Source organism: Lotus japonicus, chromosome 1 (assembly GCF_012489685.1).
Source record: "Lotus japonicus ecotype B-129 chromosome 1, LjGifu_v1.2".
Classification (NCBI taxonomy): Eukaryota; Viridiplantae; Streptophyta; class Magnoliopsida; order Fabales; family Fabaceae; genus Lotus; species Lotus japonicus.
Genome location: NC_080041.1, coordinates 89,626,657 through 89,643,236, shown reverse-complemented (window position 1 = coordinate 89,643,236; position 16,580 = coordinate 89,626,657). Strand labels below are relative to the sequence as shown.

General features: G+C 39.0%; 1 protein-coding gene and 1 long non-coding RNA gene across 13 annotated transcripts; one reads left to right on the top strand and one right to left on the bottom strand.

Annotated features, from left to right (window-relative positions):
• Positions 1–2,189: 2,189 nt before the first annotated feature.
• Positions 2,190–4,067, bottom strand: LOC130711103 (uncharacterized). Its single transcript, XM_057560574.1, has one exon. It carries the CDS (start codon positions 4,065–4,067, stop codon positions 2,190–2,192), a length of 1,878 nt encoding a protein of 625 aa, XP_057416557.1.
• Positions 4,068–6,365: 2,298 nt separating this feature from the next.
• LOC130727627 (uncharacterized) lies at positions 6,366–13,506 on the top strand. 12 transcript variants are annotated; one of them, XR_009015394.1, is made up of 15 exons: positions 6,367–6,657; positions 6,784–6,963; positions 7,590–7,871; positions 8,026–8,583; positions 8,823–8,880; positions 9,087–9,319; positions 9,445–9,554; positions 10,347–10,451; positions 10,805–10,861; positions 11,240–11,309; positions 11,617–11,704; positions 12,044–12,172; positions 12,422–12,588; positions 12,721–12,800; positions 13,218–13,506. It is a non-coding gene; the product is annotated as an uncharacterized LOC130727627 (long non-coding RNA). The 12 variants fall into 12 exon arrangements; XR_009015392.1 differs by lacking the exon at positions 12,721–12,800 and having other exon boundaries at positions 6,369–6,657; positions 9,087–9,183; positions 9,269–9,319; XR_009015396.1 differs by lacking the exon at positions 12,721–12,800 and having other exon boundaries at positions 6,366–6,657; positions 11,564–11,704; positions 11,955–12,172.
• Positions 13,507–16,580: the final 3,074 nt, after the last annotated feature.

The window sequence follows — 16,580 nt, the reverse complement described above, 5'->3', positions numbered from 1 at the left end:
CTCTCTCATTCCCCTTATATTCTGGAGCTTCTTACAATCATACCCTCTCACCATTCTGTTATGCAGTTACTTAATATTACCCATCTTGCCCCTTCTAGAATACACACGCCACACCTTAGGTCCCACCCCTTCATATTGGACTAACTTCTCTTGTGAGCTAGTTAATGGATTAGCTTGCCTAACAATACCCTCTTCTGGAACAGCCACCTTGTCCTCAAGGTGGAAGGTAGGGAATTGGCTCTGAATTGTGATAACATCTTCCCATGTAGCTTCCTCGATGGTCTTCCCTTTCCATTGGATCAGGACTTGTGGGATGTCTTCTCCTTGAACTGCAATGACACGAGTGGCCAGAGTAACTTGGGGCCGCACAGCTTCATTGCCCTCACCCTCCAATTGGTCAGGCAGCTCAGTAGCTTCTGCATAATCTTCCACATCTTTTTTGAGCAAGGAGATGTGGAACACTGGATGAACTCGCGATGTCTCGGGAAGCTTCAAACGATACGCCACTGCACCAACTCGAGCCAGAATGGGGTAAGGGCCATAATAGCGTGCGGCTAGCTTAGCAAACACACGGGTCACCACTGACTGTTGACGATGGGCTCTGAGCTTGACAAAGACCCATTCCCCAACCTCAAAAGACTTTTCCACACGTTTAGCATTTGCCTGAGCTCGCATCCTGTCTTGCGCACGAGTCAACTGACTTCGCAATTGTCGCAAAGCCTCATCTCGGTCCAGAAGTTCGCGTTGTACAGCCTCCACGCGAGTTTCCCCCAATGCCCAACGAGTGATAGCTGGAGGTTTATGGCCGTAAACCACCTCAAACGGGGTTTGATTTGCAGAGGAATGGAAAGTAGTGTTGAACCAATACTCGACCCAAAGTAACCAGCTTGCCCAAGTCTTAGGTTGGTCAGCGGAAAAACAACGGAGGTATGTTTCGAGACAGCGATTCACCACCTCCGTTTGTCCATCCGATTCGGGGTGATAAGCGGAGCTCATCTTGAGTTGAGTTCCTTGTAAGCGAAAAACCTCCAAAAATGACTCATAAAATTTGGATCTCGATCGCTGACAATGGATGAAGGGATCCCATGTAATCATATAATCTCTTTAGTGAATAGCTCTGCGATGCTCCGCGCTGTGTAAGGGTGCTTCAAAGGGAAAAAATGACAATACTTGGACAACCGGTCTACTACCACAAGAATTGCTTCAAATCCCTTGGACTTAGGGAGCTTAGTGATAAAATCAATCGATATATCCTCCCAAACACGCTCAGGAATTGGTAAAGGTTGAAGGAGCCCGGCGGGAGAAGCGACGAGGTACTTATGTCGCTGACAAGTATCGCACTGCCGTACAAAGTCCTGAATTGCATTTTTCATCCCGATCCAGTAGAGGTTCTCAGCCACACGACGGTAGGTTCTCAGGAATCCCGAATGCCCTCCTTGAGGGGATGTGTGGAATTCCTGCAACATACGAGGGATCATTGTTGAAGTTTGAGAAAGAACCAAGCGATTCTTGTAGAAAAAAATCCCACGCTGGTAACTGAAATCTGGGTGAGTGGATGGATCCCTGAGGATGGCTTCCACGATTGCTTGGAGCTTAGCATCGTTTTGGATTTCTGCTGCTACCACTATTGTTCTTCCCATTGAGGATACGAAGCCAGCATGCGATACTCTCCCCCTTCATTGACACGGGACAGGGCATCCGCACCTTTGTTCAGTTTCCCTGGTTTGTATATAATGTCGAAATTATATCCAAGTAGCTTCGCAGCCCCGTTTTGTTGCCCTCCTGTCACAATCTTCTGATGCAGTAGTTCCTTGAGACTTTTCTGATCTGTGGAAACCATGAACTTCCTCCCCAAAAGATATGGCCTCCAATGTTGGATTGCTAGTGCCACAGCCATCAACTCCTTCTCGTAAGCGGATTTTGCTAAGTTGCGTACTCCCAAAGCTTTACTGAAATAAGCGATGGGATTCTTGCCCTGCATCAATATGGCTCCAAGTCTAGTACCCGATGCATCACATTCGACTAGGAATTCTTTGTCAAAGTTGGGGAGGGCCAAAACAGGAGCAGTGGTGAGTTTGTCCTTGAGAGTGTCAAATGCTTGCTGTGCTGCGTTTCCCCAGTGGAATGCATCCTTCTTGGTTAATTCTGTTAATGGTTTGGCTATTTTCCCATAGTCGCGGATGAACTTTCTATAGTATCCTAAGACCCAGAAATCCCCTCACTCCCTTGACATTCGTAGGAGTTGGCCATTTCACAACGCTGACTATCTTGTTGGGGTCAACTGCCACCCCTTGTTCTGATATCATATGTCCCAAATACTCCACTGTCCTTTGAGTAAAGCTGCACTTTTTTTGATTTGCGGTCAACCCCTGTTTATGGAGAACTTGCAGGACTTGTTCCAACTGAGAAAGATGATTGGCCCAATCCTTGCTGTATACTAGTATATCATCAAAAAACACAAGTACACCGCGACGCAACATGTGCTTAAACACTTCATTCATCAGACTTTGGAATGTAGAGGGGGCATTCATGAGTCCAAATGGCATTACCATGAATTCATAATGCCCCTCATGGGTGCGAAACGCTGTTTTATGGACATCTTCAGCTCGCACTCGCACTTGGTGGTAACCCGATTTAAGGTCCAGTTTTGAGAAATATTGCGCCCCGTGCAACTCATCTAGAAGCTCCTCGATAACGGGTATGGGAAACTTATTCGGGATTGTCACTTTGTTGAGAGCACGATAGTCCACACACACTCTCCAAGTATGGTCCTTTTTCTTAACCAAAATAACAGGACTTGAGAAAGCACTGGCGCTGGGTCGGATAATTCCTGCAGATAACATTTCCTGGACTTGTTTTTCAATCTCATTCTTGTGCAAGTGTGGGTACCTATATGGTCGGACATTAACAGGACCCTGTCCTTCTTGGATATTAATACAGTGCTCCCTACCTCTGCTGGGTGGCAGGCCGCTTTTGGCTTCGAAAACTCCTCGATACTTATCCAACAAATTCAATAGCTCTCTCTGCTGATCAAAGGTAAGATTCGACTCATTCCCTTTTGTCCCCTGGCGTTGTGGCTCAAAGAGGGAGAGAACTCCTGTCTCTTTTCCAAGCTCCTTGCGCAAGATTTGTTGTAGCGCTACCATCGAGTCCTTGCCTGCGTTAAGGCCCTGCAGCTTAATCCATCGTGAGCCATCCCAGAAGCGCATCGAGTGCTTTTCCCAATTGACCATGGTGTCACCCAATGCCTTAATCCACTCGATTCCCAGGACCTTGTTGGGACCTCCCAATTCGAAGAGGTTCGGGGTGCAATTGACAGTGTAGTCCCCGATCTCCAAGCCAATACCCTTACAGCGGCCTCTCGCGTGGGTCTGAAAACCATCTCCTAACTTAATAGACATCCGTGGCGTATCTTCAATTTCCCAACTCATACGTTGAACGAGCTTGAGGTCGATGAAGTTGTGGGTCGCTCCACTGTCAACCAACACAAGGACTGGAACTCCACGAATCGTGCCCTGGAGCTTCATAGTTTGTGGTTGATCCTGAGACGCATTAGCGATATTGCTGAAACTCATCATGCTCACTTCACCTTGAATTTCTTCCTCCTGTTCGTCCATCTCAATTGCGAGCACATCCCCTTCTTCATTATCTTCATCCCCTTCTTCTACTATCAAGACACGCAACTGTTTGTCCGGGCATTGATGCAAGGGGTGGTATGGGCCTCCACATTTAAAACATTGCCCTTTTTGCCTCCTCTCAAGTAACTGTGGGTAAGTAAGATGGGAGAAGTCTCTATCACGCGGCCCAACCCGACGTGGTTCTGCTTGATTTTTTATTTCTCCTTTTGGGCCATTGAATGGAGGTTTAGTCATGGGCCCAGATTCCTTTGTTCCCTTGACCCAAACCCATTCGGTCCCTCCGGGTCGGCTTGACCCACCCGATCCACCTTTGAAGCCCGTTCCTCCAAAACGAGTGCCCCGTGAATAACCCGACCCGCTTTCACCTTTCACATCCTTCTCTACCACTCGCGTCACCACCAGCAACCTAGCTCGATTGACATCTCCCATGGCCACCAAGATTCGAACTTTCCCCTGTATTTCCTCCTTCAACCCATGGAGAAAATAGCCTTGAAATTACTTGTCTGGAAGTCTCGGAATTTGAGCAATGAGATACTCAAATTCCGTGATGTAATCCTCCACCGATCCCCTTTGTCGCAGCTCCGTGAGCTGTTCATACACATCACCATCTCTGTGGCCTCCATAGCGTTCCAGCAACGCATCCCTCAACCGCTCCCAAGTCAACGATTCTTCCGCTTCAATGAGTGCGTTGTAGAAGTGGATAATTGGACCATCCATACTTAGCTGAGCCAGGCTAACCTTGACCTCCGGTGAAGTTTCCTGTACTCGGAAATACACCTCAGCTCTGGAGATCCAGCCAGCGGGATCCTTCCCGTCAAAAAGCGGTAACTCAACCTTTATCACCGATTGGCGAAATTCCGCCAGCGCCTCACCGTGTAGATGATGAGTCCGTCGTGCCGTTTCTGAGATCTGGTTCAGATTCGAAATCTGTTCTGGCGAAACCGTGTTCACACCGGAGCTTCCTCCAATATCCCGATTGACACTTGGCTCCTCAATGTGAACAGATTTTCCCATCGAGAGTTCCATCAAAGCTACCAACGAAGTTGGTAGGTCCTTGACCGTTGTAGTGACCGCGGCTAGGGACGATCGCATCTCTGCGAGCTCCGATTCCAGCGCGTCGATCTTCGCCTCCATGGTGTTCATCTTTTGTTTGGATTTTTTGGGTGGCATTCACTGGCTCCGTTTCGAGGATCCGGCAGGTCGGACCAAATTGTTAGGAACCAACTAAGCAAATATGCAGAACAAGGTAAATAACAGTAACACAAAATCAATGATTGCTTATTTATGGAATTGGAAGAATTACAGAGAGGGAATGGAATCCCAGAATCTGCCCAGAGCAAGGCTATACTAACACTTAAGAATAATCCAAGATGACCTCTCAACCTCTCTCACTCCCCTTATATTCTGGAGCTTCTTACAATCATACCCTCTCACCATTTTGTTATGCAGTTACTTAATATTACCCATATTGCCCCTTCTAGAATACACACGCCACACCTTAGAGCATCTCCAATGGAGTCCTTATTTTGGGACCTTAAAATAAGATCCGGATCTTATTAAATCTCACCATTGGGGGTATCCTACATGGCATGGGATCTTAGTTTTTGCTAAGATCCGTGCCTTAGCTCAGGCACTCTCAAATCTGGGATCTTAATTAAAATATTATTTTTTTTTCTCTCATTCAGTACCAAATCCAAAGTGAAAAATAGAGGGAAAGAAACTGAAACTGAATCTAAACCAATTTCATTGATAAAGAATGATAATATACAAATTACAAACATAATATTACAAAGATCAAAGATCAGATTACAAAAAATTGGGAAAATGGAAAGAAAACCCTAAATTTCCTAAAAATAAAAAACCCTCACTGAGACTTCTCCTCACTGTGGCTGGCGTATCCTCACTATGGCTTCCTCATGGAGGTGGATGTAGGTTGGTGGAGGAGAGGAGATGAGGTGATGTCGCGGCGGTGGAGATGAGGTGAGGTTGCGGTGGAAAGAGGAAGAGAGAAAGGAAGGGAGAGGAAGAAAACTGAGGGGCGGTTTAGGAGGAGTAGGGCGGCGGCGGAAATAAGGTGAGGTCGCGATGGAAAGAGGAAGAGAGAAAGGAAGGGAGAGGAAGAAAACTGAGGGGGGCGGCTGAAATAAGGTTTGTGTGAGGGAGCATCAGAGGGTGAAGGTTCATACTAGAAGGTTTGGGCCTTTTTTTCTGCCCGTTTGGGCCTTTTTTTTTTTTAAAAAAAATTCCGTTCATACTAGCAGTAAAATTCTGTTCTTGAGAAGGTTCAAGAACAAAGTTAGATGCAATATTAATATTATGTATTTTATTTTAAATTTATTGTCATTTATTTTTCAATAATTTGTATTTCGTTCTATTGTCTAATCATATTGAATTTTAATTATATTATATATTTTTATATAATTTAATTTGTATAATGATTAAATTGTATTGAATTTATAATTTAATTTAATTTAATATTACGTGTATATGAATAATATAAATATATTAGGTAGTGTGGGTCCAACTAAAAGTAAAATAAGATCCCAACCACTGGAGCAAAATGTGCATGGAGACCTTAAGAGTGTCTTAAATCCTATGTGGCAGTCTGGGCCCACAAAAAGTGAGTTAAGACCCAAAATAAGATCCCACCATTGAAGATGCTCTTAGGTCCCACCCCTTCATATTGGACTAACTTTTCCGGTGAGCTGGTTAATGGATTAGCTTGCCTAACAGCTCTTCATTCCGTTTCTCTCATTCTCTCTCACTTTTTCTCATTGCGGTTTCTCTCTCTCTCTCTCTCTCACAACTATTTTCTCCATCTTTTACATTTTTCCCCCTCCGACGCCGTTCCTGCGCCACCACCTCACTGACACCGCCGCTCCTCCGTTCCGTGAATGACCTCCTCTCAGGATGCGCCGCCACCGTACCTCAGTTCAGCGTTTTCATCCAGTCCTCCTCTCAACCTCCTTAGTGGCTAGGTCGTGACCTCACCGGCGCCGTTTTTCATGCCTTGATTTAGGTTCTACATGAATTGATTTGTTTTTTCTTATTCAATTTATGGTTTCTCTTCTTCATGACTTATTTTCTGGGTTGTGCCTGCTTCTCGTAACCTTATTTGTTTTATGGTTTCAACTTTCTGATTCAGACTTCATCCACTCATCGGCAACTCAATTATCGCCACCTGTGGCCTCCCTCCTCTCCTCGGCATGACGGCGATGACTCAATATCTTCTCCACGGCGTTAATTCCCTAATTTTCGTCATCACAAGCGGCGGTCTTCCCTAATCTTCACCCTGGCTGGCATTAAGCCCTCATCGCCATCTCAGGTATCTTCAAGCAGTATTTTTCATTTTTCAATTTTTTTATGTGATTGATTAGTTGCCTGATTAGCTACTGAGTTAATGATTTTTCAGCATTTCAAACCTAATCATGCGAAATTATTAGCCTTCAATTTCTTAATCATGCTGTGCCGCCACCGTCATCATGCAGAGCTACTGAAAACCCTAATTTAGGACCGCCAATCCAATCTTATCTTTTGATCATTATTAATTATCAATGAAATTTGAAAAAAAAAATGAAATAGGAAATAACTTATTTAAGTATTAGAGATTTTTTAGAATAGGAAATTATTGACCTCCCTTTTATTCCTCACTTAGTAGTTAGTGTTTTTGAATTCAAATTTGTGCTTGACCTTAAATTACTCTCCCTATCAATCCCCAGATTAGTGAAATTATTGCTTTGAATGATAGCCAAGGTAACTATTAGTTAGTTTGAATTCTTATTTTCCTCAGTAATTAGTGTTTTTGAATTCAAATTTTTGCTTAACCATAATTTACTCCCCCTGTCAAGCTTTAATTTATTGAATTTATATAGAAATAAAAATTCAAAATTAGGTTTATATTTTAGGCTATATATTTCAGCTGAAAGACTCTTTTGGATTTCAATTTTGTAGGGGACTACCTTCATATTTCAAAGAAAATGGCAGCTGCTTAAGGGAAGCATACGGCTTATTAATATGGCTTAATTAAGGGCAGCTGCTTCTACACAATTAAAATGTCAACAAATAGAATATGGCTTGGACTGCGGTTGGATATGTTGTTCAGCATTACTTGGAGAATGAAGATGAGGCAGAAAATCAGCAATAAAGGGGTGGCTCAATTAGTTTTTGACATTATAGCTTATGGTGAAAGGAAAAGGAACACTATATATCATTATCACAGTGTTTCTGCTTCAGGTGTGTTTCTCCCTTCATTTTTAGCTTCCCTTATCAGTTTCTCCATTTCCCCCTTTCTTTATCCATTCATGTGTTTGTAACTATTTTTCTCTCTTTCTTCTTCACTAATTTTTGCTTTGCTTATCCATAATCCATCCATAATATATACATTCAGGGGTTTTTCTAGGTCCAATCATCGCTTGCTTGGCACCTCATGATTGGTTAATTTGATAAAAAATCCTACATGGCATTCAGTCCTTGATTCTTCTTATCCTACACCTTTCTCCTTATCCTTTACTCATCTCTCCTTAATAGCATTTATTCAAAACGCGTTTTTCCCCGCTCTCATCTCTTTTCCTCCTCTGCCGTTTCAACCCTCCAATTCATCTCTTCTAGATTTTCCTCACCGTATGCGATTTCCAAATTGATAAGCCCTTGAATCGAAACCTAAAGGGCTTCCGGATTCTGATCATTCATCGCTTCAATCGGATCTCTCATAGCCTGCTCTGATGCAAACGTCATAAATCCAAATCCCCTCGACCTTCCATCCTCACGATCATTAATGACCTGAAATTCAAACTAAAACAAACAGCAGTATCAGATCTAAGAATTCGTATTCACAATTCGCCCTCCTCTCAAGATCAAAGGCTACAAGTTTCATTTTCCTGATATCACTGATGGATTCGCCAGTCATATTGAATTCCTCATATTGATTACTAGCTTCCATTATCAGGTAAGGATTTCATGCTCTTTGGTTTCATTTCTTCTACAATATTTCTTTTGCTGCTCTATGGTTTCATGATGTTTAGTGGGTATAGCTTGACAATATAACTGGTCACTTGGTTTTAGACATCAACTCCTTTCTTATATTCCCTGCTCCTTTTTCTATATTAAGTTTGAAAGTTTGTATCCTACGTTCTGTATGAATTAGTTGGTGTAGCTTCTGATGACAGTTTGATTGGGGCTTGATAGGGGGAATGATGATGATTCTATCATGAAGACTGAGTAGGCTCTGGAAGAAAAACACAAGGTAACAATACGGTTCTTTGTAAGATTTAGTACCTGCAATATAATGTAGTCCGCCATATGTTATTTTATGTTGGTTAGGAAAGGGTTAAGATCAGTGTCAGATAAGTTTAAATCTACTATTATTATTTTTTTGTATGAGGATGTACTCATAAATTTTATGAGTAATTTAGTCATGTTGGCATTTCTGAAATCCTCTGCTATTTGCAGCAAAAACATTCATTTGAGCTATCAGGAAATCCTCTTATGTGATTTCAAGTATTTTCTTTAACAAACAATTCAAGTAATTTGGCAGAAGATGAGATGAGTATTAATCCACGATTGAAGTTTAAATCTCTTCAATTTATTCTAGTTCTAATGTTGGTTATTGAGTTGTTATTTTCACTATGCAGGTGTTACTCCATGATTCAATCTTCTGAGAAACAGTGTATCATAGAGCCATTGTAAGGGAATGTTCTATCTCTTTCTCCCTTTTGCATATGTTGATGCAAACTATTGCTTATTAGTTATTTTTTCACAAGACTTTTATGAAATGGATGATGGAAATGTTATGTCTTTGTGATGCCAGCTAGCATTTCCATTGTAACTTCATGCTGAATATGGAATCAAACCCAGGGGCCAAATTTAAGGACATTTGAAACATGGTAGGAGCTAAAGGGAAGACTATTATCTCATAAGGTAAAATTCTTAACATAATCTGAACCTTCTCTTCATGCATGTTACAAATGTGTGTTTGTGTGACTGAATTTATTTTTCATTATCTTCTCCTCAGCAAGCTAAAAACAGGAAAAGCAATGAACTTTGCTTTTATGGTCTGACATTGCCTTCTTTGAGGAAATGATGATGGTGTTGGATGAGATCTTTTTCTTATTGTTTTGATGTGGATTTGATATTTTCTTCTTTAGCCTTTGTAGGTTGTGAAGTCCCTTTCTATTCCTGGATAAGTTCTTTTAAATTCTTTTCAATTTGACCTGAAAGTAATGGCCTTCTATGCTGTTGTGGGGGGCATTACTATAACCACAAATCAAACCAACATTTTGGATTTTACACAGCCATGTATTGATTCAGGTTGTAGCATCTATCAAGAAGTTGAAATCTTGTGCTTGGGCTTTTCTCACATTATTCACTCCAATGATGTGGTTTGTGACCTACATGTTTTTCTTAGTAGTTGGAATTGTTGTGTGGATACTATTGTGGCTTCAATGATGACTGTAAAATACTCCCCCCATTAATTGATTACTTGACTGTATTCGCTTTCAATTGTTTCCTTTCTTGAGTGGAAACTTAAAGAAAGTTAATTATCGGTATCGATTAGTTCATATTTATGTTTCTACTTTCTAAGTGCTTATATATATTGCTACTTCTGCATTATCCTTTGCACATTTGCTATTTGATATTTTTCAGATCAGTGTTTATTTTGAGCCTGAGGTTTTGTTTTTCTTTTCTTTACTGTGTTGATTATTGAAGCAGCTTACTAAGGTGTCTGAACGGGAAGAACATTCAATGTATTCCATGTGAGAGCTTGAACATCACAAAATATGATTGAAGACTGAGCATAGGAAGAGCTATACGCAGGTTGAGATTCTCTCAAGACTTTTCCCTTAATCTTATTTGAATCTGTTGATCTCACTGACTTATCATTTTTCTTTGAATCCTTTACTATCATAAAGGCATGGAGAGACTACTATTGTGTTTATTTATGCTAAGTATATGTCTCTCATGTAAAATCTTTCCAATTCCTTTTACCCTTTTGTATCTGTGATTTCACTGGTGCCCTTTTGGCTAGATGGTTATTCTGAACTTCTTTTACTTATCAGTTTAGCCTTTTCTTTTTGTTCTCTTTTTCTGTTTATAGGTTGCATTGCATATGTTCTCTGTTTCCATGATTGATTGATTCATGCGTCCTCTTCACTTCTGTTATCACACAGGGAAAATGTTCTTTGAGGAGCCGGATAGAGATGGTGATAGCCAAGAAACTCTTTCAGGTACCATTTTCACCCTCCAATTAAGCAACAAACAAAATTTCAAAAGCAACATAAATTATTTTTAAGGCGAATTTTGCTATTAAAATTTCAAGGGGCATTTTGCTATTAAAATTTTTAATTCAAGATCTCACCAAAACTGACTGTTTTTCTGTACATACGTTTCTCAATTAATTTAGTTCCTTTCTAACCTTTTGATGGCATTGAGGATATGGCATCTCTTGATTCTCTTGAGATAATATCTGATTTTGCTGTCAATTATTTTCTCATTTTGACCATGTCCTTAAACCACTATACCTATCAAGTATCAAGCTTCAAATTAGAGAATGAAATCACTATCCTTGACCCACTACCTATATTCCTTAATTTTCATCTTTACAGGCGGGTAGGTGTCTAGGTCTGAATCCTCCTCTTCACCGTGGATGCCATTATGACCTCATCGCCATCTCATGTATGTTCAAGCATGATTTTTTTTAATTCCTTTCTCTTGCATTTTTCCCCCTCAAGGATGGTCCTTTGCTCCATTGTCAAGGACATGACTGTTGCTGATTTAGTTTGCATTTAGGAGAAACCTTTTGAACTTTAATATACTGGTCACCAGATTTTGATTGATGGATTTCACTTTTTTGATAATGATATTAATGGTTTCCCCTATAGCCATAACCCCATCAATTACTTACGGGTTCTTCTATATTGCCTGTGAAGTGATAACATAGCGAAGCGCTTAACCAAGTGGAGTTTCTTTTGAAATTATGAAGGTCGCATGGGTATTGGGAGAAGCACAAAATGATTGGTGGAAATCATGCAGACAAGGAAGAGGATTAAGGAGAAAAAGCAAACATGCAGGTGCAATGCGTTTGTATCTATCTATATCATATCATTGTGATGCTAAACACTGCATTAGAGAACAAATGTGCCTTATAGTCTTAATTCTGCATTTTTTCTTATTTTATGTCGAATACTGCATGAGCCTCATTTACTTTGGTTTTATTAGATCCCAATTAAAATTACTTCTTTCAGTTTTATAGTATTTTTATCTGCAATCACAAATAGTTTAACTTAACTGATATTAATTGAACATACCTTACTTTTAAAGCTTCAACTACAAGTTTGACATCTGAAGATATAACTTTGACCATCAATTCCAATGAGCTCTTTCGTTTGTTTTGCTGAGTTTTTATGAAGAGTGAATGATGAAAGAGGTCTTGGAGACACCGGGAGAGCAGAGATTCATGTCTATTATGGATGAAAACTAGAAACGAAGTTATGATGGTGAAGTTCAAACAGTTTCTATGAGTGATCTTTGATTGAAAGGTACTTATTGTTCATTTTGCAGAAAAACTATAAGGGATTTGAAGGCAATGGTTTTATTAGTTCTTCAATTATTGAATATGTCATGTTCCTTTTGCCTCAATGATTTGGACCATTTCAAGCTGTTACTCTTTTGACTCTTATTTATTTATAATTAGCAGTTAAATATTTTGCTCTCTTTTATTTGTTCTAAAGTTCTTCTCTTCTGTTGTTTGTATGTTATTGCTTGAAATGCAAAAAATGTTGCAATAGCTGCGTTTTTAGAAGGAGAAAGCTCTTTAAGACTATCGATCAACTGCTGGAACAGAAGGAAAATGATCTTGAAAGTCATGGCCTCGAGCAGGAGAAGCTTCACTTTGAGATGTACTATTTCTTTTGGGGTTAGCTATGTCTGCATATATAGAGCTTAACTGAGCATGGTAAGTTGGTAGAGTACTTGAAACCTATTCTTCCTATTGATAGTGGTAAAACTGAAATTTAAGATCTGTATGGTTAAAGTGAGATAGGATCAAGGTTTTATATAATAGTGTGGTTTTGTTGAATTGTTGTAGAATGAGTTCAATTCCATTAATGGAATGGAGAAAAGCTCTCAAATAGATGAGTGCCTGAACCAATTGGAAAGAAATTTCATGTGAGAAGATGAATCTCTACTATGTTACATACGTTGCATATTACAACTGAAGAATTCAAGGCATGTTCTCAGCAATTAAAATGTGGCACATCTGAGCTATTCTCAGCAATTATTATGATAAGATAGACATGTTTCCTTGCTATGTTGAATATGTATTTATATAGTGTGATGCCAACCTATTCGTTTATTCCAAAAACTGAAAGTGAACTTGGTTGTCCTTGGTGTTATAAATATTGTGATGAAATATTTGGAAATTAATAGAATAAAAGGTGGTTGAGTTAATAAGCATTGTAGGGTTGTTATGATAAGATAAAGATTGAATGCAATGTAAACATGGTAAGGTAGACATGCAGATAGTTTATGTCTCAAGATGATGGTTTCAAGAAACTATGATAAACTTGCTTATGTTTCTTTCAGGTTTGCCACCATGATGAATGGTTTAACATAGAAGCACTTATGTTAGATGACTTCAAGACTTGGGACTTTCATGACTAATGTTGGAAAAACTTGAAGTATTTGAAATATTAGATTCATAGTAGTTATTAAATTGCATGAGTTAGATCACCCATTGTTGTATTTTGTTTTTTTTTACAATGAAAAGCTAGAATCATTTAAATTCAATCATTTCTTTAAGAACCGATGTAATTAGTGTGGTCCATTCATGAATCTCTTTCAATGAAATTCGCATTGCAAGGTCTTTGTTAAATGTTTTCATCTCTATTGTTAGTAAATCAACCTAAGTTTTGCTGAGTCAGATCTCCTTTGCATGCATTTTTTTTAGAAGTAAAAAATGCATTAAAAACACAGATGTGCAAGAACAGTATACAAAGTTCATGACTCCTAGGCTCAATACATTAATCGAACCACATGCAGCTAGGTTCATGACTCCTAAACCACAGGCAGCTAGAAGGAACAGAACATTATAGGCTAAAAAGCACTTTTCACCCCTAATATTTCAAGTTTGTGCAAATTTTGTCCTTACTCTATTTTTGTCGATGTTTCTACCCCTCATGTTTTCAAACAGTGCACCGTCTACCCCTCCGTCAGTCAGATGTTAAAAAACTAACAGAATGAACTGATTTGGCTTTTTTTTTAATATTTTTTGGACCTACCACGTGGAAATTACAAGGGAAATTGAAAAAATGGGGCATGGGAGATTCAAACTCAAGACCTATAAGTAGCAAAACATGCATTTAATCAGTTCAGTTACATACATAATTGATATATACATCAAGCAAATTTAATTTATATCATTTCCTTGATCATCATCAACTTCATCTACTCCTATTCATCTCTACAATCCACTCATGAACCTCTCCTGAGAAAGCCTGACTGATAGAGGGGTAGACGGTGCACTGTTTGAAAGCTTGAGGGGTAGAAGCGTCGACAAAAATAGAGTAGGGGCATAATTTGCACAAACTTGAAACATCAGGGGCCAAAAATGCTTTTTAGCCAACATTATATGATATTACATTAGGCTTCCCACACAGATGGAAGGTAAGATACTATGAAATTGGGCCAGAGACAAAGCTACGACAACCCAATCATTAAAGACCCAACGATACCAAGAAAGACATAATGGAAAAGGTCCTTTAACTCCCCATCATACAGATCTGAGGTTCCCTATTCCACTCATAAAAAGATGATTTGAGCCACAACCAATATCTCAATTTCACCAATTCTGTGCCTTCTTCCAAATCCACCTGCTCCCCTTTGAAAGCTACTGCATTTATGTGGATATCTCCTTTGCATGCATATTCGACTTCAAATAATCAGAAACTATCATCAACTTAGAATACTATGTCAAGTTATTTACTTCCATCATGTGAGATTCTACCCTGTGTAGCACATTCAGGCAAATTGAATAGTTAGGGGTAATAAGTTTTCTTAATTAAATTTTTTAAAGCCAAAAATACATTCATAGATTAAAATAACCACTGTGATCTACTTTTATTTTTATTCAAATTACACGGTAAAAATGTTGTGCAGAGATTAGAAAATATTAATCTATATATAATATTCATTTATGTTTAAATTATATGATTTCAAGCTCCCACAATATGAAAATTACTTTCATGTTAAAATTAATAGAAAAATCCGTTATGATAAAATTTCTCTACATTACAATTTTATGTCATGTTAAGGAGTATCATAAAAATTCAATCTACGTTCAGTTTTTTTAAAAATTACAGGGAATCTTCTGTTCTTGGCCCGGATCTCGAGCCAAGACAAGAGAAGCAAGCGGGTTTTCCGATCAGGTGGTGCGAGGAGGAGGTGGCAGCGATTGGGGGGGAGAGAGAAACCCTAACAGAGGGTGGCGTGAAAGAATCGGAAGAGAGTGAGCGAGTGTCGGAAACATAATGAAATCGGTGGAAATGGGGATTATGAAACATGGGGTGGTTTTTTTGTTGCCCAATTGATTATTTGCTTAAAATGAAACTTTCTACCATTATTCATCAAAGGGGTACCCAATTTTCAAATGATTCTTTGTTTTAGTACTGATTTCTCTGATCAAATTTTCTTCTACGTCATTTTGGGTGTGATTTTTTTTCTTCGGATTTTGCTTTGTTCGTTGATTTTAGTTGAGAATAAACAAAATATGGTAGCAATAAAAGTAAGGAACAGAAGGGCACTCAAGGAGTTTGGTAATCTTGTGGCTGGGCTCGATGAAGGGGTAGGGGTGGTGGTAGGTTTCTAGGTTTAGGGGGGGCTGTGGGGTTGAGGTTGGAGGCGTGGTGGTGGGTAGGGGAAGAAGAAGATGATGAAGAATGAAGCTGCTGGAAAAATGAGGATGAAGATTGAAGGTGAAGAAGATTATGAGGTTAGAAATTAAATTAGTTAAGATTTGGGGACTTAATTAAAATTAAATTATTTATTATTCAAAAAAATTACACATCATTTCATTAAATGATGTGACATGTTCACGTAGGCCCAAAGTGACACTTGACCACGACGGCTAGAGCTAAATCGGCGATAAGGATGGTTTAAAAAAACCGTAAGTTTGAGGGTGTGCATAGGAAGATTTTCCGGCAAGGACGAAAATCAAATCTTGCTCAAAGTTCAGGGATGATTTTTAGGTTTAACCCTTTAACAATAAGACGTTGTGGCAGTTTTAAAGTTTAACCTCGCGTTTTTTTTCCTACTACATTACAATTACACCACAGTCGAGCATTTACCATTATTCGAAAGTTGCCAGTTTAATTTATATTTTTTTCTATTTTCACATATCAGTCTCATAAATTTGCCCCTAAAACACCGTGCTTTGCAGCAACACCTACGCCAATAATTGTCTATTTATTTTCTCAAAAAAATTTGATGCTTCAATAAAAAAGAAACAACAACAAATGTGCAGAAATACAACAAAACCAAACCACGTCACTCTTATTACCCAATAAAAATTAATATTTGAACAACAAATTTTAAATTACATTCAAAATTAAAATTAAACTAGTGTTTTTTACCCGCGCGTTGCACGGGGAATACATCTGTTATATTTGATTGGTCAATTAATACCTTGATTATTAAAAATATAATAAACAACTGATGAAATAGAAGAGTAAGAAATGATGAGCAAAGTGGACAAAAAGTCTTAAATTAAAACTCTTGTTGCATAGATTGAACTTCATACAATTGAATAACTAATAAAAAAATTGGTTAACCAAATCTCAAATTATGCAAAACATATAGTCTAACATGTTGATTTCTTTTGTTTGTTGGCCTAAACCATTTATATTTTTAAAATAAATAAAAAGGCTCGAATGTAGGATGGGGTGGTCAACT